Source organism: Zalophus californianus, chromosome X (assembly GCF_009762305.2).
Source record: "Zalophus californianus isolate mZalCal1 chromosome X, mZalCal1.pri.v2, whole genome shotgun sequence".
Lineage (NCBI taxonomy): Eukaryota > Metazoa > Chordata > Mammalia > Carnivora > Otariidae > Zalophus > Zalophus californianus.
The window spans coordinates 54,575,287-54,598,974 of NC_045612.1; the positions used below are offsets into that span (position 1 = coordinate 54,575,287).

Sequence of the window (23,688 nt, forward strand, 5' to 3'; positions counted from 1 at the left end):
GCTAGACCATCCTCTTCCTCAGTCATTACATAAAAACCAATGCAAACAAAATAACATTTCCTTCTACTATGGCACAAATGATCACCTCTGAAATAATCTAAAGAAAGATGTGATAGAAGATACATGAATTATTTGATGTAAATAACAAAATAGACATTCTAGAATGCTATGGTATCAAATTAGGTTAGGTGATGCTGTGGCAATAAAAAAGACACAAAATCTCAGTGGCTTAACATATAACAGTTTATTTCTTACTCCCAAAAGTTTCCCTGCAAGTCCATCAGCTTTCCAGGGCTTCCTTATAAACAGTGACTTAGAGATACAGGCTGCCTCTATCTTGTAGGTACACCATTTGGAGTACATTGAGAGAGCTGGAAGGTCATGCAGGATATTTTGCTGCTCCAGTATTGAAATGACACCTCATTTCTGTTTACAATTTTTGCAATCCCTCTGCTAGAAGTAGTCAAATGGCATTGCCTATCTACAAGGGGCTAGGAAGTGAATGGGAGCACACAGACATTTGGTAAGCTGTTAATGTTTTTGCCATATTCTACAAATAATATAAGCTTTTCTTGTATTTTAATGAAAAACAATTTTGGAAAACTCTATGTGGTTATAAAATATCCCTTAAATATATACTTTATCAGCATATATAGTTTTTTGTTTTTGGGTTTTTTGTTTGTTTGTTTTTTAGCAAACAACTAAAGTTATGAAGCTTTAAGGTGATCTAACATGACATTACATTTATAATGTTCCAAGAGGCTTTCTGAGAGATTCTGGTATTTCAACTGCAAAAATTTGGGGAGTCAATATTTATTTGCTTGATGTTTTCTATCTTTATAATAACTTTACCTGTGATTCAAGGGAACTGATATGAAATCAGTTATTAAAAAATAGCTATTGTTTCTCTCATCATGCCAAAATACTTTGTAAATATGACATTAAAATTAGCACATCCTCTGTAACAGGTGATTCTTTTTGAGACATCAATTGATGATTTGTATTACTCTGATATATCAATATGTAAAATAAAAATAATTCCCAGCTCATTCCAGCATTAGTGGTAAACAAACACAAGTCACCAAATCTTAGTAAAATATGACACAGAAAGATCAATGATGTCATTATGTCCTAAACTGAATTCCTATTTTAATTCAATACTAATGCTTAACACACTGAACTTTTAAACAGCATACTTACTAAGATTTTGGCAGTAGTTTTATGTAACAAGACACATAGCGTACTAGAGGTCTGGCACTTAACTTGCTTAGAGTAAACAAGCTTCAATATGAAGGCATTAAATATTTTTTTAAAAACCTTCTTTTTACATGCTAAATATTTTGTCAAGTGTGCAATTAAACCTAGTAATGAAATATAGTAAGATTAAGAAATTACAAACTTGTATCCTAAGCATAAATCATATAAAAAGGATTACTGCTTATATAGAATATCCCTGGATAATCAAAAAATAATAGTATAAAACATGCAAAATATTTCAGAATCTTTATTAATCAAAAAATACCAGGGTTTATTTAAAATGATTCCCCTCCAAAGGGTATCAAAGTTAATTCAAATAATGTAACACTCTAATGCTAAATATTATTCAGTACTGCTAAAGTGGAGGTAAATTTCATAGAACTGGGGGCTTATACTTTCTGTCCTCTTATTCACTTGAAGCAGCATATAACATTCCAGAATTTCACTAAATAAGAAAAGAATGGCCACTGCACTGGCAAAAATAGGATGTGTAAAGATCAAAGGCACACTATTCAGCTAGCCAAAGTGATAGCAAACTCTTTTTTCCCCCACAAGCCCTTTCCCCATGTAAACTAAAGTTTATTAAGAAGTAAAATAAACTAATCTTCAAAAGTAAGGATTCTGAGATATCATTAAGTCCATGCTTCAAAAATGTCAACTATAGTTGTCTAGATATTTCTGATTATATTTTAAAGATATATCCAAATTAGATACATTTGGGGGGTGAAAATTATTATCTAAAACATTTTAATTCAAAATCCAAATGTTTTAACCACTAGTATGAGCAACAGGGTTTTAGATCTCAGAAGAATTAACCCTGGAAGGGAAAACACACAAACAAAATTATATATTTATGCTGCAGGCAATGATTATGGCCCTTTCTGGCACAGTGGCATATGACTGGCACTCAGTCCAGGAATATTCTACAAACACAAGGAAATTCATGCATTTTGGTAAATATGCCCTAACATTCACAGTTGAACTTTCCTTAAATCCTTGCTTTTTTAAATAGGAAAATCTTAATTTTTTTCTTGTTATCCTGACTTGTGACTCGAACCTGACTTCTTTTTCTTCTTCTTACTATGTTTCTTGTGCTGTTTCTTCTTCTTCTTCTTTGCTTTTTCTGTTGCTTTTTCTCGCTCTTCATGTCTTCTCTTCTTTTTTGCTTGCACTTCCTCTTCATATTCTGATTCTGATGAGTACTCTGATGATGAGGGTTTATCTTCAGGATAAGTCTTCTTTCTTTTTTTGCTGAGACTTCTAATATACTTTTCTTTCTCTGTTTCATCCGTTGACTTCTTTTTCTTTTTCACAGATTCCTTGCTCTCTGATTCAGATTCATATGTAGAGCTTTCTGATGATTTGTATGAATGGTTCTTCTTTTTCTTTCTCTTTTTTCCTTGTTTCTTTTCCTCATTCTCAGAATCTGAACTGCTTGAAGAATCAGAGCTTGATGAAGAAGAAGATGAAGACCGACAAGATTTCTTCTTTTTCTTTTTCTTTTTTTCTTTTTTTTTAGAAGAGTTCTCATTTCCACTCAATAATTTTTCTCTACTTTTTTCTAATTCTTTTTTCCAATTCTCATTCATTTTTTCTTCAAATTCAGCTAATGCCTTGGAGCCTTTCTTTTTATTTTCTAATTGTTTCTTCACTTCTTCCCAGGTGGGCCTTGGTCGATTCAGATAATCTTGTATTGTTGGGCCTGTAGATTGAGTTGAGCCCCTCCATCTGGCCATTGCTATAGGATTCATATAGGCCACTCGATTATCTCGCTTCCCCATGGTGCCTGATGGTTCCAAGAGCAGACTCTCAATGCTAAGAAGAATAAAGATAAACCCTCCTTTGGTTCTTCACCTGCTGGTATATCAAGCAGGCTCCATTCTGTTAGAGAAGCAAAAGGAATGGTTACAAAATGCCTTTAATATAAGACAAAATAAACACATGAGCTTAATTTTTCACTATCTATCATATAGTACTGTAGAAATTTTCAAAATCTTAGACCTTGGGAACAAAGAATATACACATTTAAGACTTTTGCATACTTAAGATATTGTGGTATGGATATAAAATAAAGTATTTTATACACCTCATGTACAATTCTGACTTACCTAATTTTTTAAATAAATATTTCCTTTTATATTACATGATACTGTTTTTCTTTCTTTCATTTGGCCTTATTTAGTATAAAAAGAGAAATTTCTATAGCTAAATTCTGTATGAGGCAGATCTCCTCCAACTTAAGAAAGTGCAGCACAATCCACTCCACTTGGAAAGAAACCTAGGAGTCATATCTGAAAAATCCTCTCCCTCAAGTCTCATATCTAATCCATTACTATATTCTGCTGTTTAAGCCTTGACAATAGGTCTCATATCCATTCACTTTTTCCAGATATGTCACTGATTTAGTACAGGCACTATCATCCCTCACTTGGACTATTAATCTCTAGTATCAATTAAGTGTTATCTGCCCGGACTGCTTAGTGTTTTGTAACAGATTATCTCATTCAATCTCTAGACTAATTATATGAGGATGATTCTATTATTATCCCTGTTTCACAGATGAAGAAACTGAGTCTTAGAGAATTTGAGTAACTTGCATAAAGTAACAACTAATAAATGTCCAAACTAGGATTTAAACCAAGGCAACTTGACTCCAAACCCTGAACACCTAACATAACACTATATTGCCTCTTTACATCAACCTCTTAATTGATACCCTTATTTCTACCCTTACTCTCTTCCATTCCAGCCCCACACTACAACCAGCAGGTCTCAAATACTACAGTGGCTTTATATTATAATGAGAATGAAATCCAGACTCCTATAAAGGTCCTATATGATCTGCCCTGCTTCTCTTACTTTTTTTTATTTTTTTAAGATTTTATTATTTATTTGACAGAGAGAGAACACAGGTAGGCAGAGCAGAAGCTAGAGCAGTAAGCAGAGGGAGAGGGAGAAGCAGACACCCCGCTGAGCAGAAAGCCTGATGGTGGGTCTTGATCCCAGGACCCTGGGATCATGACCTGAGCTGAAGGCAGACACTTAACTGACTGAGACACCCAGGCACCCCTCTCTTTCACTTTCATCACCCCTTTTCTCAATTCTATCTTTTCTTGTCTTCTCTTGGTTTCTGGAACATGATAAGCTCCAAGCTTAGCCATCATGGCCCATGCTACTACATTCTTCAGGTCTCAGCTTATTTATTTATTTGTACATATGTATGTATGTATTTTATTTTATTTATTTTTAGAGGGGGGGAGGGCCAGAGGGAGAGAGAGAATCTTTTTTTTTTTTAAAGATTTTATTTATTTATTTGACAGAGAGAGACACAGCGAGAGAGGGAACACAAGCAGGGGGAGTGGGAGAGGGAGAAGCAGGCTTCCCGCGAAGCAGGGAGCCCGATGTGGGGCTCGATCCCAGGACCCTGGGACCATGACCTGAGCCGAAGGCAGACGCCTAACGACTGAGCCACCCAGGCGCCCCAGAGAGAGAGAATCTTAAGCAGGCTCCATGCCCAGAGCAGATTCCAATGTGGGGCTTGATCTCATGACCCTGAGATCATGACTTGAGCTGAAATCAAGAGTCGGATGCTTTCCAGAGTGGCTGCACCAGACTGCATGACCCAACAATTGCACTACTGGGTATTTACCCCAAATATACAGATGTAGTGAAAAGAAGGGGCACATGCACCCCAATGTTCATAGCAGCAATGTCCACAATAGCCAAACTGTGGAAGGAGCCGAGATGTCCTTCAACAGATGAATGGATAAAGATGTGGTTCATATATACAATGGAATATTACTCAGCCATCAGAAAGGATGAATACCTACCATTTGCACTGACATGGATGTAACTGGATGGTATTATGCTAAGTGAAATAAGTCAAGCAGAGAAAGATAATTATCATATGGTTTCACTCATATGTGGAACATAAGGAATAGCGCAGAGGACCACAGTGGAAGTGAGGGAAAACTGAATGGGAAGAAATCAGAGAGGGAGAGAAACCATGAGAGATGCTGGACTCCAGGAAACAAACTGAAGGTTGTTAGAGGGGGAGCTGGTTGGGGGGATGGGGCAACTGGGTGATGTGCATTGAGGAGGGCACAGGATGTGACGAGTATTGGGTGGTATAGGCAACTGATGAATTGTTGAACACTACATCAAAAACTAATGATGTACTATATGTTGGCTAACTGAACATAATAAAAATAAATAAATAAATAGGGAGAATGCTTTAAAAAAAAAGTTGGACGCTTAACTGACTAAGCCACCAAGGTGCCCAGGGCTCAGTTTAAATGTCAATTCCTCTGTAGGGAAACTATTAGGTTGAACTACATAAAACTGCCAATTAGATAGATGGGACAGAAACAAATACCAGCAACTTCATATGCATCAACTTTATGTTAAAGCATGCTGCCTTTGCATCTACCCCTCATACAAATTATTTTGTATCACAGATCTTTGCATCTTTTATGCACAACATTTAGCAAACTGGTGATTATTTTATTTGTCTGGTTATTTGGATATGTGTGTGTGTGTGTGTGTGTGTGTGTGTGTGTGTGTGTGTGTGTGTGTGTGTGTGTGTGTGTATCCACCACTAAATATAAGGCCAAGAAGAGTGAAGGCTATGTTTAATCTTTCTTATTCACCATGGTGTTTCTAGTATCTAACATGCCATGTGGCTCACATTAAGTACTCAATAAATATTGGTTCAGTAATAAACAAACAAATGAATGGATAGATGGGTGTATGGCTCTGGGAGAAAGGGGCATTTAGAGAAGCTTCCTAGAATTGGTAATGTCTGTACAGGATTTTAAAGAATAAAAGTTTATCCTGCAAATTAAGACATGAAGGACATTCCAGGCAGAGAAAACAAAATGTGAAAAAAAAAAAACAAACAGGGATATGAAAGAGCACCATGTGTTTAGTGTTGATGCAGCCTAAATTTCAAGAAAGCAGTGGCTAGAAGTGAGGCTTCATGGACAGGAAATAGCCTGATCACAGAGCCCCTCTAAAATATATAGTTGTTAGTAAGCCAACAAAGTCCTTTAAAGAGAAGGAAAAGATAATCAGATATATCATAGATTTTCCTGTCAATCTCCATCCTGACTCTAACCCTTTAAATCAACCAAACATACCTAGTCATCATAAGCTCAATGTCACAGATGTTACAGTGACTCTTGGTGATAGTTTACTGCATTTGATTTGTTGTGTTCATGATATTCTCCTTCCCTTTCAGTTCTGTCCAGCTCCTCTTAGGTATTTCTGTGATTTTCATTCTGACTGATACTCTAAATATCTATCAGGTATTATTGTTCCCTGACCTTATCATCAAAAGCCCTTAAAAACTTCAGTTCATATTCAACTTGCTGGTTCTCTCTGCTACTGGACACTTAGAATAGCATAATCCATTCTAACTTCAGTTCCTTGAGACCTAGTCCTGATGTCATCTAGAAAGATAGGCAAAGATCAGTTCATAAAAACTTTGGATGTGATGCTAATGATGTTGGAATTCATTCTATGAGACTTAAAGTGAAGTTAACTGGGAGATAATGACTATTTTAAACAGGAGAATGATATGACCATGTTTGAGTGTTTACAAAACAATTTTTTATAGCATGGAAGTTGGATTGGATGCAAGTAAGAATGAAGGCAATGAGATCACTTAAGTATTCATTCAGACAAATGAAAGGGTCTAAAATAAAATCAGCAGTATTTTGAATAGAGAGGGGAAGATACATGAAAAATGTTGAAATAATTACACTAAAAATAATGACTAATTGAATACAAAGTGTGAGAGCGAGAAAGGACAAGATTCTGGCTTCTGAGACTAGATATAAGGCAATGCCAATGACTGGGTAATATAGGAAATGGCAGACTTTAAGGAAAGGTCTACAATCAGTACTGACAATCAGTATTGGATTCATAAAGTTTGAGGTGCCTATGAGACATCTGAATGAAGCTGCATGTAGAAAATCAGATGTATGGGTGTTGGCATGCTGAAATGTGACCTGAATTAGAGATGTAGGATTGGCAGTCATTGAGTGAAGGCTAAAGACATGAGAGAAAAATTAAATTACCTTGGGGAGATTTCAAATGAAAAAAGACTTGAGCATTGGATCCAATTTAACAAGATGCAAGAGGTTGCCAGAGAGAGTAAAGCCTATAAATAAGACTTCAGAAAATTAGCTAGAATGTTAAGAGCTAGACTGCTATCAGAAAAAAAAGTAAGAGTTACAGAAACATAGGGAAGGAGAATAAAGTTTCAAGGTGAGGACAACAACCCTCAAAGATGTGTGTTCATGAATTCAATTTGAGCAATTTTTAAATATCAAAAAAATTGGAAAAAAACTAAATGTCCATCAATAATAAACAGGTTTTGGGTTCCTGGGTGGTTCAGTCATTTAAGTGTCTGACTTGATTTTGGTTCAGGTCATGATCTCAGCGTCAAGGGATTGAGCCCCACATCAGGCTGTGCTAAGCGTGGAGTTTGCTTGAGATTCTCTCTCCCTCTTCCTCTGCCCCTGTCTCTGCTCACACACACTCTCTAAATAAATAAATAAATAAATAAATAAAATCACTAAAATTTAAAAAATATAAAACAGCTTAAGTGAATTATATTGTACATATACAATGGAATACAATATCCATAACATATTGTTGAGTGAATAGTTTGTCAAATGTAAACATCAGTTATCTCTGCATATTGGGGAGGCAGAATTTCCTTTTGTATGTTTTTCTATAATGTCTACATTTTCTACAATGAGCAGGTGTCATCTTTACCTTTAAAAATCCAGAAAAGAAAAGATATCATGGACAATATTAAATACAGCAGATGGATCAAGTAAGATAAAATCTGAAAATATTCATTAAATTTAGCTATGAAGAAATCATTAGTAACCTTTGCTAGTACAATTTCAATTAAATAGTGAGTGCAGAAGCCAGAAGACCACAGGTTAAAGACTTTAAAGACTAAATGGGAGGTGAGAAGGTAGAGATATAGGGTATAAAGATACATTTGAGAAGAAAAATAAAGAGATAAGATGGTAACTATCATGAAGGATGCAGAATTAAAGAAAATGATTTTTTTTTTGTATTTGTTTTTGTCACTGAAGAAACTTGAACAGATTCACAGGGTGACAAGACGAATGGAGTATAGGGGCACCTGGGTGGCTCAGGGTTCCGGGATCGAGCCCCTCATCCAGCTCCCTGCTCAGCGGTAAGCCTGCTTCTTCTCTCTCCCACTCCCCTTGCTTGTGTTCCCTCTCTTGCTGTGTCTCTCTCTGTCAAATAAATAAAATCTTAAAAAAATTCTCCCTCTCCCACTCCCTCTCCCACTCCCCCCGCTTGTGTTCCCTCTCTCGCTGTGTCTCTCTCTGTCAAATAAATAAATAAAATCTTTAAAAAAAAGAAGAATGGTGTATAATGAGAGAGTTTAAAGAAAATAAAAAAGAAGATAGAAAACAGAGGGAATAACTAATGTGGCAAAACTGTAGAGAAAGCAGAGAGGACTCAAAGTCACAGGTAGGAAATGCTTCTTCTAGCAAGAACAGAGGCAAAAAATAAAGAAATGGTATAGGTGCAGGTTTTTGTTTTGTTTTGTTTTGTTTTGTGGAGGGAGAAATGAAAGGGAAAATGATGAAGTATTTCTCACATAATGGCCTTCATTTTCACTCAGTGGTAGGTGCCAAGGTCAACTAAAATTAAGGCAGGTCAAGGTAAGTTTTGAGACCAATAACTAAAATTCCAGAGAGGGTGCTGACACCAGGAAAGTGTGGGAGGCCTTCAAAACTGCAGAATGTGTGTGGTCTTTTCTCAGAAGATTAAGCACACTGAGAAAAAAGAAAAAGTAACACCAACAAAGTTCTCTTGCTCAAATAATCTTTGCTTTAGAATTTAAAATTCTTTGTTTCTATTCCAGAAGAGAAACTTGATTCTCTATATCCCTATTTATTTGTATGAAGTATGCTAATTTTGTATAGAGATTAGATACAAATTTTGACAGTCCTGCTGATAATTTGAGTATTATCCCTTTTGATCTGGATAGGAGTTAAAATGGCAGAGTAGTAGGAGGACTTTATACTTGCCTCATCCCTGGAACACAGCTAGATAAATATCAAATCATTCTGAACAACCAGGGAATTGATCTGAGGTAAGAGAACAAAATGCACAACTAGAGGGAGGAAAAAGGCCACACTGTGGAAGGTAGGTGGTGTGGAGATGGGATTTGGGGGAAAAAAGAATTGCTGGTGCTTTAGAGGGGAGGGAGTCCTGATCAGGGAGAAAGGAGAGAGTGGGGGCGGTACAAGGCATTGCGCAAGAAAAACAGTTCCCCAAAACCACTGACTGGGAAAACAAGAGGGGCTGATAATCACAAGTTTTTACAAGCAGCAGAGCTCAAAGTGTGAAGTTTTAAAAGTCCATGCAATCGCCAGGGTGGAGCCTGGCAGATGTAAAGGTGCTCCAGTGGAGGAGGGCAGAGGCCTAGGAATGGAGAACATGGTCTGAGGATCCCCTGGGATGCACTGGGAGAGAGAGTTTCTCTTCCAGGAGGTGGCACTGCCTCTCTGGGGACAAGAGAGCTGATGGGCACCACTGAGCTGCCCCATTCATTAGCATAGGAGCAGAGGCAGCTGCTGAGGGGAGCTAATCTAGACACCAGCTCTTTCCTGCACTTTACCATAAACTCCAAGGCCCTATATGTCCATGCAGCTGCCCTTTTGGGACAAATCAACAACAGCCACAATGCAGCAAGACCCTTCCCCAGAGGATCAGCACTGGTCTGTGAGATGCCAGGTCCCTAAAGTTTAGAGTTTTGAAACTCAGCTAGCATGCATACCTCACATAAAATATAGGAGCACTGAGGTGCTCTGTGAGCAGATGGCTTGGACACAAATAAGGAGAAGACAGGGATCTGAGGGATGTTTGGGACCCATGAGGGGAGAACTTTTCACTCTTCTGCAAGGGCTTCCTGAACAGTGGCAGACATGAACTCCCCTGTCTGGGGATGAGAGACATGGCTGATACCATTTTTACCCCTGCCCATCAGCACGAAGGACTTCAGTGAGCAGCATAGTGCCCATAGTGGAGACTTGAGCTGCTTCCATCAATCTCCACCTCCCTGCATTCTGCAGGTGCTTTTTTACTAGGGCAAGTGTGTCTGAGAGTCAGAGTAGCAGCAGGCCCCTCCCCCAGAAGAACAGCACAAGACCCTGCACCCATCAAGACCACAGAGTGCTGCAAAACTTCAGCTTTAGGGGAAATATGATCTAGCCTCTTCCAACAAGCAGACCAAAACACACCTAGTTAAAACTTGCCACACAGTGGATAAGGTTCAAACACTCCCAACTGCAGGCAAGGACAAACTCTGCAGAGGACAGAATGAGGGAGACAGTGGCCAAAACATAAGAGCAGAGTGTACACCACATACGCCAGAAACACTTCCTGAAGCTTCAGGCCCTGGAGAGTATATGGTCCCTTCTTAATATAGCATTACTCTCAGGATCAGTACAAATATCAGCCTTTCCTAACACATGGAAGACAGACTTACACAAAATGCCAAGGTGGAGGAATTAATCCCAGAAGAAAAAACAAGAGGTTATGGCCAGGGACCTAATCAGAACAGATATAAATAATATGTCTGAACCAGAATTTAAAACAACAATCATGAGGATACTAGTTAAGCTTGAGAAAAGCATAAAAGACACCAGGGAGTCCATTACCACAGAGATAAAAGATGTAAAAATTAGTCAAGCTGAAATAAAAAAATACTATAACTGAGATGCGAAATAGACTGAACGTAATGACCACAAGGATAGAAGAAGCAAAGAAATGAATGAGATAGAAGATAAAATTATGGAAAAAATGAAGATGAAAAGAAGAAGGAAAGAAAAATATTAGATCATGAATATAGACTTAGGGGACTCAGCAACTACATGAAACATAATATTCGTATCATAGGAGCCCCAGAAAAAGAAGAAAGGGAAAAGGGGGCACAAGGCTTATTTGAGCAAATACAGCTGAAAATGTCCCTAATATGTGGAAGGAGGAGAACTGTCATCAAAATCAACAAAGGTAGGTCAACACCAAGACATATCATAATAAAATTTGTAAGATATAGAGTTCAGAAAAGAATCCCAAAAGCACAAGGGAAAAGAAATCCCTACTCTACAAGGCAAGAAAAATAAATTTAGCAGCAGATCTGTGTACAGAAACTATGTAGGCCAGAAGAGAGCGGCATGATATATTCAGTGTGTTGAATGAGAAAAATATACAGTCAAGAATATTTTCTCCTGCAAGACTGTGATTCAGAACAGAAAGAGAGAGAGTTTCCCAGACAAACAAAAACTAAAGGAGGTTGTGACATTAAACCAGCCCTGCAAGAAATATTTTTTTTAAAGATTTTATTTTATTTGACAGAGAGAGACACAGCGAGAGAGGGGACACAAGCAGGGGGAGTGGGGAGAGGGAGAAGCAGGCTTCCTGCTGAGCAGAGAGCCCGATGCGGGGCTCGATCCCAGGACCCTGGGATCATGACTTGAGCCAAAGGCAGACGCTTAACGACTGAGCCACTCAGGCGCCCCGGCCCTGCAAGAAATATTAAAGGGAACTCTGAGTGCAAAAGAAAGGCCAAAAGCAACAAAGACTTGAAAGGAAGAGAGAAAATCTCCAGAAACAATGACTTTACAGGTAATACAGCAGCACTAAATTCATATCTATCAGTAATCACTCTGAATGTAAATGGATTAAATGTTCCAAACAAATGACATAGGGCATTAGTATGGATAAAACAACAACAGCAACAAAACAAAAAAACAAAAACAAAAAACAAGACCCATCTATCTTCTACCTACAAGTGATTCAGTTCAGACCAACAGCCACCTGCAGATAGAAAGTGAGGGAATATCCATTCATCTGTTGAAGGGCATCTCAGCTCTTTCCAGAGTTTGGCTATTGCAGACATTGGTGCTATGAACATTGGGGTGCATATGGACCTTCTTTTCACTACATCTGTGTCTTTGGGGTAAATACCCAGGAGTGCAATTGCTGGGTCATAGGGTAGCTCTATTTTTAAATTTTTGAGGAACCTCCACACTGTTTTCCAAAGTGGCTGTACCAACTTGCATTCCCACCAACAGTGTAAGAGGGTTCCCCTTTCTCCACAACCTCTCCAATATTTGTTGTTTCTTGCCTTGTCAATTTTTGCCATTCTAACTGGTATAAGGTGGTATTTCAATGTGGTTTTAATTTGAATTTCCCTGATGTGGTCCATATATACAATGGAATATTACTCAGCCATCAGAAAGGATGAATACCCAACTTTTACATCAACATGGTTGGGACTGGAGGAGATTATGCTAAGTGAAATAAGTCAAGCAGAGAAAGTCAATTAGCATATGGTTTCACTTATTTGTGTAACATAAGGAATAGCATAGAGAACATTAAGAGAAAGAAGGGAAAAATGAAGGGAGGGAAATTGGAGGGGGAGATGAACCATGAGAGACTACGGAATCTGAGAAACAAACAGGGTTTTAGAGGGGAGGTGGGAGGGGGGATTGGTTAGCCTGGTGATGGGTATTAAGGAGGGCACGTACTGCATGGAGCACTGGGTGTTATACGAAAACAATGGATCGTGGATCACCACGTCAAAACTACTGATGTATTGTATGGTGACTAACATAACATAATAAAATTTAAAAAAAAAGAAAGTGAGGGAATAGAGAACAATTTATCATGCTAATGGAGATCAACAGAAAGCTGAAGTAGCCATCTTTATATCAGACAAAGTTGATTTTAAAACAAAGACTGTAATAAGACATGGTGAGGGGCACTTTATCAAAATAAAGGTGTCTATTTGACAAGAAGATCTAATAATTGTAAATATTTAGGCCCACAACTTGGGAGCACCTAAATATATAAATCATTAACTGACAAACATGAAGAAACTAACCAATAATGATACAAAAATAGTAGGGGACTTTAATACCCCACTTATATAAATGGACAGATCATCTAAGCAGAAAATTAACAAAGAAACAATGGTTTTGAATAACAAACAAACAAGACCAGAGGGACTTAATGGACATATTCAGAATATCTTATCCTAAAGAAGCAGAATATACATTCTTTTGGACTGAACATCACATGGAACATTCTACAGAATAGATCACATGCTGGGTCACAAATCAGGCCTAAACAAGTACAAAAAGATTGAGATCATACCATGCATATTTTCAGACCACAACACTATGAAACTTAAATTCAACAACAAGAAAAAATTTGGAAAGACCACAAATACATGGAGGTTACAGAACATCCTACTAAAGAATGAATGGGTTAACCAGGAAATTAAAGAATAAATAAAAAAAACACAGGGAAGCAAACAAAAATGAAAATACAGCAGTCCAAAACCTTTGGGATGCAGCAACAGTGGTCCTCAGAGGTAAATATATTGCAATACAGGCCTACCTCAAGTATCTAGAAAAGTCTCAAATGTACAACTTAATCTTATACATCTAAAGGACCCAGAAAAGGAAGAACAAATTAAACCTAAAGCAAGCAGAATAAGGGAAATAATAAAGATTAGAGTAGAAATAAATAATATAGAAACAGAACAACCCTGGTAGAACAGATCAATGAAACTAGAGTTGGTTCTTTGAAAGAATTAACAAAATTGATAAATCACTAGCCAGATTTATCAAAAAGAAAAGAGAAAGGACACAAATAAATAAAATCATGAATGAAAGAGGAGAGATCACAACCAAAACCACAGAAAAAGGAACAGTTGTAAGATAATATTATAAAAACTTATATGTCAACAAATTGGGCAATGTGGAAGAAATGGATAAATTCTTAGAAACATATAAACTACCAAAACTGAAAGATGAAGAAATACAAAATTTTAAAAGAACCATAACCAACAAAAATAAATGAATCAGTAATCAAAAATCTCTCAATAAATAAAATTCCAGGGCCAAATGGCTTTCCAGGGGAATTCTACCAAACATTTAAAGAAGAATTAACACCTATTCTTCTGAAACTGTTCCAAAAAATAGAAATGGAAGGAAAACTTCCAAACTCATTCTATGAGGCCAGCATTACCTTGATCCCCAAACCAGACAAAGACCCCACTAAAAAGGAGAATTACAGGCCAATATCCCTGATGAACATGGGTGCAAAAAGCTTCAACGAGATACTAGCAAATCGAATTCAACAGTACATTAAAAATATTATTCACCACGATCAAGTGGGATTTACTCCTGGGCTTCAGGGTTGGTTCAGTATTCACAAATCAATCAACATAATACACCACATTAATATAAGAAAGGATAAGAACCATGTGATACTCTCAATAGTTGCAGAGAAAACATCTGACAAAACAGAGCATCCATTTTGATAAAAGCCTTCAACAAAATAGGGACAGAGGGAACATACCTCAACATCATAAAGACCATAAAAAAAGACCTGCAACAAATATAATCCTCAATGAGGTAAAACTGAGAGCTTTTCCTTTATGGCCAGGAACAATACAGGGATGTCCATTCTCACCATTGTTATTTAACACATTACTGGAAGTCATAGTCTCAGCAATCAGACAACAAAAAGAAATAAAATTCATCCAAATCAGTAAGGGAGAAGTCGAACATTTACCATTTACAGATGATATGTTACTCTATGTAGAAAACCCGAAAGATTCCTCCAGAAAATTGCTAGAACTCATACACCAATCAGCAATGTCACAGGATACAAAAATCAATGTACAGAAATCTGTTGCATTTCTATACACCAATAATGAAGCAGCAGAAATAAAAGTCAAGAAATAGATCCAATTTCCAATTGCACCAAAAACCATAAGATCACTAAGAATAAACCTAACCAAGGAGGTAAAAGATCTGTACTCTGAAAACTATAGAACACTTATGAAAGAAATTGAAAAGGACACAAAGAAATGGAAAAATATTCCATGCTCATAGATTAGAAGAACAAACATTATTAAAATGACTATACTACCCAAAGCAATCTACACATTTAAGGCAATCCCTATCAAAATACCACCAGCATTTTTCATAGAGCTAAAATAAACAATCCTAAAAATTTGTATGGAACCACAACATGCTCCAAATAGCCAAATCAATTTTAAAAAAGAAGAGCAAAGCTGGAGGCATCATGAATCTGGGTTTCAAGGTATATTACAAAGCTGCAGTCTTCATGACAGTATGGTACTGGCATAAAAACAGACACATAGATCAATGGAACAGAATAGATAACCCAGAAATGGATCCACAACTATATGGTAAACTAATCTTCAACAAAGCAGGAAAGAATATCCAATAGGAAAAAGTCTCTTCAACAAATGGTGTTGGGAAAACTAGACAGCAACATGAAAAAGAATGAAACTGAGCCACTTTCTTACACCATACACAAAAAATAAATTCAAAATGGAATTAAGACCTAAATATGAGAAAGGAAATCATCAAAATCCTAGAGGAGATCGCAGGCAGCAACATTTTTGACATTGGCCATAGCAACTTCTTACTAGTTACATCTCCAGAGACAAGGGAAACAAAAGCAAAAATGAACTACTTAAACTTCATCAAGATAAAAAGCTTCTACACAGCAAAGGTAACAAACAACAAAACTAGAAGGCAACCTTCAGAATACGAGAAGAGATTTGCAAATTACATAACTGATAAAGGGCTAGTATCCAAAATCTATAAAGAACTTATCAAACTCAATACCCAAAAAACTAATAATCCAGTTAGGAAATGGGCAGAAGACACGAGTAGACATATTTCCAAAGAAGACATCCAGATGGCTAACAGACACATGAAAAGATGCTCAACATCACTGATGATCAGGGAAGTACAAATCAAAGCTACAATGAGTTATCACCTCACACCTACCAGGATGGCTAAAATTAACAACTCAGGAAACCACAGATGTTGGCAAGGATGCAGAGAAAAGGGAATCCTCCTACCTGTTGGTGGGAATATAAACTAGTGCTGCCATTCTGGAAAACAGTATGAAGGTTCCTCAAAAAGTTAAAAATAGAACTACCCTACAATCCAGCAATTGCACTACTATGTATTTACCCAAAGGATACAAACATGCTGATTAGAAGGAGAACATGAGTCTGGATGTTTATAGCAGCCATTATCAACAATAGCCAAATTATGGAAAGAGCCCAAATGTCCATCAACAGGAATGGATAAAGGAGTTGTGGTGTGTGTGTGTGTGTGTGTGTGTGTGTGTGTGTGTGTGTGTACACACATACAATGGGATATTACTTAGCCACCAAAAATGAAATTTTGCCATTTGCATGACATAGATGGGGCTACAGAGTATTATGCTAAGTGAAATAGGTCAGTCAGATAAAGGAAATACCATATGATTTCACTCATAGGTGGAATTTATGAAACAAACAGATAAACATAGGGAAGGGAAAAAAAGAGGGAAGCAAACCATAAGAGACTCAACTATACAGAACAAACTGAGGGTTGGTGGAGGAAGGTGGGTGGGGGATAGGTTAAATGGGTGATGGGTATTAAGGGGCACTTGTGATGAAAGGTGGATGTTAAATGTAAGGGATGAATCACTAAATTCTACACCTGAATCCAATTTCACTATATATGTTAACTATCTAGAATTTAAATAAAAACTTGAAATAAAAAAATAAATAATAAAAATAATGAAATAAAAAATAACCATCAAGAAACTATTTTGCTAGAGGGGAGGGGGTAGGGGGATGGGTTAGCCTGGTGATGGGTTTTGAGGAGGGCACGTTCTGCATGGAGCACTGGGTGTTATGAACAAACAATGAATCATGGAACACTGCACCAAAAACTAATGATGTAATATATGGTGATTAACATAACAATAAAAAATTTAAAAAAAGAAACTATTTTGCAACATAAACAAAAAATTCCCTTTTGAACTTCTATTATGTACCACACACTATGTTATATGCCTTGGAGACTATGGTCTAGTAAAGTAGTAGCCATTATACAAATATTAACAAAATGAATATGTAATTATAACCATGATTAGAATGATGAAGGAAAAGTACAGGATGCTAGTGAAAGCTATAATGAAGGACCTAATTCAGAATGGAAGGTCAATTCTCAGACCCTAACATATAATCTGAGACCTGATGGGTAAATCAGCTAGCCAGATGAAGGAGTTGAACAGGATGCAAGTAATAAAAAAGCCAAAGTTGACTGAATGTTCCAAGCAGAAGGAATAACAGATGTTAAGGTCTTGATGTGAAAAGAAAAAGCCAAATACAATGCAAAATATTGACCTTATTACACTCTTGAAAATCAGTCATCATATAATTTTCTCCTTCTTGAAACTGATTGTATCTGTACTATTTTTCAGTGAACATGTTCCAGTAAAAGTCTATGAATTTTAGTTAATTAAAGGCATATTTTAATGTTTCACAATGAAATTTATACTGTAAATATCGCCAAAGCTAGTTGCTTTAGAGACTTACTCCATTTTAAAAATAATTTCATTGAATTTTCAGTGATATGTCTAACTGAAGACAAATTCTCACAGACACATGCACTTTAGTTGAAAAACCCTTTCAAATTAGTTGGTAATCACTCTGAGACTTCATCTGAAGCACCCAACTCTTCTGCAAAGGTCTGGAAGTTTGGATGAGGTTCCTATAAAAATAAGCTTACTGTGGGGCACCTGGGTGGCTCAGTCGGTTAAACATCTGCCTTCAGTTCAGGTCATGATCCTGGGGTCCTAGGATCGAGTCCCGCATCAGGCTCCTTGCTCTGCAAGGAGCCCGCTTCTCCCTCTCCTCCCCACTTGTACTCTCTCACTGTCCCTCCTCTCTCTCTCAAATAAATAAATAAATTTTTTTAAAAAAAAAACAAGCTTACTCTTCTTTGTTCACACTAAACTAAATCGAAATAACATGCTACTGAGATAAATGCCTCTTATAAAATTACTGAAAGGATTTAAGATAGTAATGAATTTACTAAATTATAAAATAATAGCCTACACATATATGCTAACAATACCTTAAATTATCACAGTATGTTTTGCCATTCCACACTGAATGATATAGAGAAGAGCCACAGAACAATCTAATTCATAGGCCAAATAGGAGACAGAGAGGGTTAATGAAATTTAATGTTGCTTCACAATTTCTTGAAAAAATCTAACTCTAGCAAGTGTATTAACATGATATCCTTTCTTCTCAATAAAACTCAAGCATGAGTGCATTCTATTTTAATTGTTAACATGACTACTTTGAGAGAGGAATTACTGCCCTTATTTTAACTGCAAACAACCTGATAGAAAACTATATACTGTGTTGAAACCATTCTCCTCGTGTGAATTCCCTCTAGCATAATCATGTCATGGAACAGTTGTTATTCTAAAGAAAAGGTGCAGAATTTGAAATGCTTCCTCTTTCTTTCCTTTATAGAACTGCCAAATAATAAAAGATCAGTCTCTACCATGTTAAGGATGATACCAAAAAGCTTACATCAGCAACAAAATATTGCAGATGCAAGAGATAAAATAGAAAGGAATGTTTTTGAGAGGGTAGAATTTCTTTTTTTTTTAATTTTTTAATTAACATATAATGTATTATTTGTTTCAGGGGAACAGGTCTGTGATTCATCAGTCTTACACAATTCACAGTGCTCACCATAGTACATACCCTCCCCAATGTCCATCACCTAGCCACCCCATCCCTCCCATTCCCCTCCACTCTAGCAACTCTCATTTTGTTTCCTGAGATTAAAAGTCTCTTATGGTTTGTCTCCCTCTCTGGTTTCATCTTGTTTCATTTTTCCCTCCCTTCCCCTATGATCATCTGTCTTGCTTCTCAAATTCCTCATATCAGTGAGATAATACTTGTCTTTCTCTGATTAACTTATTTCGCTTAGCATAATACCCTCTAGTTCCTTCCATGTTGTTGCAAATGGCAAGATTTCATTTTTTGATGGCTGCATAATATTCCATTGTATATATGCCACATCTTCTTTATCTGTTCATCTGTTGAGGGATATCTAGGCTCATTCCATAGTTTGGCTGTTGTGGACATTGCTGCTATAAACATTGGGGTGCATGTGCTCCTTTGGATCACTACATTTGTATCTTTGGGGTAAATATCCAGTAGTGCAATTGCTGGGTCGTAGGGTAACTCTATTTTCAACTTTTCTGAGGAACCTCCATACTGTTTTCCAGAGTGGCTGCACCAGCTTGCATTCCTACCAACAGTGTAGGAGGGTTCCCCCTTCTCCACAACCTCACCAACAGAATTTCTAAGTATAAATTTTACCTGTTTAAAGAAACGAGTATTTCACCCTCTTATTTATTGTAATATAGTAACATTTTGTATTTTGTATTCAGAAAAACAAATCATCATTATTGTTTAGCTTTTATTCTAATGAAGTAATAAGATGCTTTTTACTATTTTTATTAAAAAATTTCAATGTAATTTAACATACCATAATGTAATTATATATATTATGAATTCTGGATAGGAATTTTTTATTGAAGTGTAATTGACATACAATGTTATATTAGTTTCAGGTGCATAACATAGTGATTTGACAATTCTATACATTATACAGTGCTCACCACAATAAGTGTAGATACTATTTGTCATTATACAAATTTATTACAATATTATTGACTATTTCCCTATGCTGTACTTTTCATATCCATGACTTATTTATTTTACAGTTGGAAGTTTGTACCTCTTAATCTCCCTTTTGTCCATCCCCCTACACTCTCTCTTCTGGCAACCATCAGTTTGTTCTCTGTATTTATGAGTCTGTTTTTTTTTTTGCTCATTTGATTTGTTTTTTAGATTCCACATGTAAGTGAAATCATACGGTATTTGTCTTTCTCTGTCTGACTTATTTCACTTAACATAATAGCCTCTAAGTCCATCTATGTTGTCACAAATGACAAGATTTCATTCTTTTTTATGGCTAATATTTCATTATACATACACACACACACACAGCTTTTTTATCCATTAATCTATCAGTGGACACTTACGTTGCTTACATATGTTGGCTTTTGTAAATAATGCTACAATAAAGAGGGGTGCATATATCTTTTCAAATTAGTGTTTTTGTTTTCTTCTCTGGATGAAATACCCAACAGTGGAATTACAAGATCGCATGGCTTTTTTATTTTTAATATTTTGTGGAACCTCCATACTGTTTTCCATAGTGGCTGCAATAATTTACATTCTCACCAAGAATGCACAGTGCACAAGGGTTCCTTTTTCTCCACATCCTTGCCAACACTTGCTATTTATTATTTTTTTTAATAGTAGCCATTCTGACTGGTAGGAAGTGATATCTTATTGTGGCTTTGATTTGCATTTCCCTGATGATTAGTGATGCTGTGCATCTTTTCATGTGTCATTTGGCCATCTGTATGTCTTCTTTGGAAAAAATGTCTATTCAGGTCCTCTGCCCATCTTTAAATCAGATTATTTGTTTTTGTTTTTGTGTGTGTGAGTTGAGTTATATAAAGTCTTTAGATATTTTGCAGATAAACCCCTTATTGGATATATCACTTGCAAATATATCCTCCCATTTTTTAGGTTGACTTTTCATTTTGTTGATGGTTTTCTTCACTTTGAAAAATACTTTTTACTTTGATATAGTCCCAATAGTTTATTTTTGCTTTTGTTTCCCTTGCCTGAAGAGACATTCAGAGAAATATTGCTAAGGCCAATGTCCAAGAGATTACTGCTTATGTTTTCCTTTAGGAGTTTTATATTTTCAGGTCTTACATTTAGGTCTTTAATCCATTTTGAGTGAAATGCTTTAAGAAAACATTTTTTTTTTATTTTAGAATATTTTTAGATTTACAGAAAAGTTGAAATTCTTGTATCCTCTGTACCCAGTTTCTGTTATTTAATATGGAACACTTGCTACAACTGATGAGCCAATACTGACATATCCATATCAACTAAAGTCCATTATTTATTCTAATTCCCTTAGTTTTTAGCAAATGCCATTTTCCTATCCCAGGAATCCATCCAGGGTACCACATTACATTTAGTCACCAGGTCTCCCAGGCTCCTCATGATTATGGAAGTTTCTCAGAATTTCCTTGGTTTTGATGACCTTGACTGTTTTGAGGAATACTGATCAGACATTTATTAGAATCCTCTTCAATTTGGGTTTCTCTGATGTTTTTCTCATGGTTGGAATTAGGTTTAAATTCTTGGAAGAAAGAACACAGGTAAGGAACCATTCTTATCACATCCTATCAAGGATAGATACATTGATCACCTGAGGCAGTGTTTGTCTTACTTCTCCACTGTAAGATTACCCTCCTTTTCCATACTGTACTACTTGGTTTTTCTCTCACATTTTTAGCTTCTCCTTTCCAGTTTCCTTTTCAGGTTCTTTCACATTAACCAAAAATAAATACAAAATAATATTTGTTAAAGTTTTTGCACTAAACTGGTGGTAAGGTTTAGGTTACCTAACTAAAACTTAAAGTAACAAAAAAAATGTAATAAAAAGGTATGCTGACCAAAACAAAAGGTTCTTTTATTCAGGCAAAGTAATAATCCTCCTTAAAAGGTTATGATTAGGACTTCTCACCATTATAATTATTTAATCAATTGTAAATAACTACTATAGGTAACTACAAATTGATCCCTGTTATCACACTTTTCCTACCTATAATTGGTCATCTAATGTATTCTTCCCCATTGCTGAAATTCCTCTACCCTCAGTGGAATCATTGTTCTGAAACCCAATTTCCTGAAACAAATTCTGTTCCAACATCTGGACTCCTAATTTTATATTTCTATAGTACTGTCAAATTTACAGAGTAAATTAATAAAAGAAATATTAGAGTAAATTTTATGAAATAATTTAATAATCTAAAACAATCTATGGAATAAATTAATTTTTTACCTTCCTTGATATCTCTAAATATTTATGACAAAAATGAACTGACTAATATAAACCTTTCTGATAGCAACAAATAGATATGACTCTAAGACAATAACTCAAAATGGGATACCAGGACCCATGGGGTTCTCTCAGGGGGTCTGCAAGGTTCTCATTTTTCCAACTATGTTATTTATATGAGGCCTTATTTTCTTCATATACTTCAACCAAAACATCATATCACAACAGTTAAATATATAAATATATATGAGAATTATTAAGTCAGCATTAAAGAGATTTAAAACTGTAAAATAATACATCCTGTTCACTAAATACTTTTAATTTGGAAGATATAATTACTTTTCATAAAATGTTATCCAGTTAAAATGCAATGGCCTTATTAACTGGTATTTTCAAACAAGTTAATAAACATTTTAAACATTTCTCAGTTTTCAATTTTAATACCTTAAGGATCAATAGCTATTATTTATCAGATACTATTTACCACATAAACAAATGCTCTTTGGGGTCCTCAGTAATTTGTAATGAAGTAAAGCAATCCTGAAACAAAAACTACAAGAACCACTGCTGTGACAAAATGTTTCTCAGAGTATGTGCACTGATTATTTGTATCATAGCCACCTAGGATACTTGTTAGAAATATAGATTTCTGGACTTCAGAAATCCAGGGGTCATGAACTTACATTTTTAACATAGCCATCAGGTGATTATAATGCATACTAATACTAGAAAATTCTAATAAAGATGTATATTGACTTTGGAGTCTGATGTGTTCAAACCCTAGTTGTGCTGATTCCTTGTTATAATCCTAGCGTATATTACTCTTCACTGATTATCTAAACTTACTTTCCCCTCCCTCCATCTCCTGAATCCTCTTCCCACTGCACATCCTCAATTAAATAGTTCTTCATTTCCAGAGAAAGCTCGAAAATTTCTATGTAACAGGAGTTTAGAAACAGGAATCAACTGGATCTTAGAGAAAGATAGGGACTTAAAGTTGCACTTCCACAGGAAGCACATTGCTTTTGCACAGGTTGTTTTATTTGAGGTGACTAAGGGAGAGATCTGGTAGAGGGAAAATATCCCCTAGGCTACTCATTAGCAAAACCACTTACTTATTTGCATCTGCTCCTGAACAGGAAAGGCCTCCCCAAAGGATTTTATTTTCTGTTCTTCACCTTGGAGCATATGGCACAGTGAAGTGGGCGGATGCTTTGTCTCCCTTAGCCCCACCCCAAATCAGTTAACTTAGCACCACCCCAAATCAGTTATCCTCATAAAGCTGCCATCTCCTACTACCTCAGTGTTTGCTGTAATTTGCATACACAGTTCTGACCAATCAGAGGACTGGAAATGTTATGATGTTAGTGATTTAACCAATTAATAGAAACTTAACAAAAATCAATTAAATTGTGTCCAGCAGTGAACAATGCTTTAAGTACCACAGGGTTATTTAAAGATAGCAAATATAGGAGGCCAGGGAAAAACAACTCAGAATCCATGAAAATAGAAT

General features: G+C 36.1%; 1 protein-coding gene across 3 annotated transcripts in view; it reads right to left on the bottom strand.

The window, feature by feature from the left end:
- Positions 1-1,498: 1,498 nt before the first annotated feature.
- The window catches only part of FAM133A (family with sequence similarity 133 member A), a 63,315-nt gene continuing 41,125 nt past the window's right edge, over positions 1,499-23,688 (bottom strand). For all 3 annotated transcript variants that reach the window (XM_027607266.1, XM_027607265.1, XM_027607267.1), the window contains exon 3: positions 1,499-3,138. In XM_027607266.1, the coding sequence (XP_027463067.1) occupies positions 2,292-3,038 (747 nt within the window). In that variant the 5' untranslated portion in view covers positions 3,039-3,138 and the 3' untranslated portion in view covers positions 1,499-2,291. The remainder of the gene's footprint in view (positions 3,139-23,688) is intronic.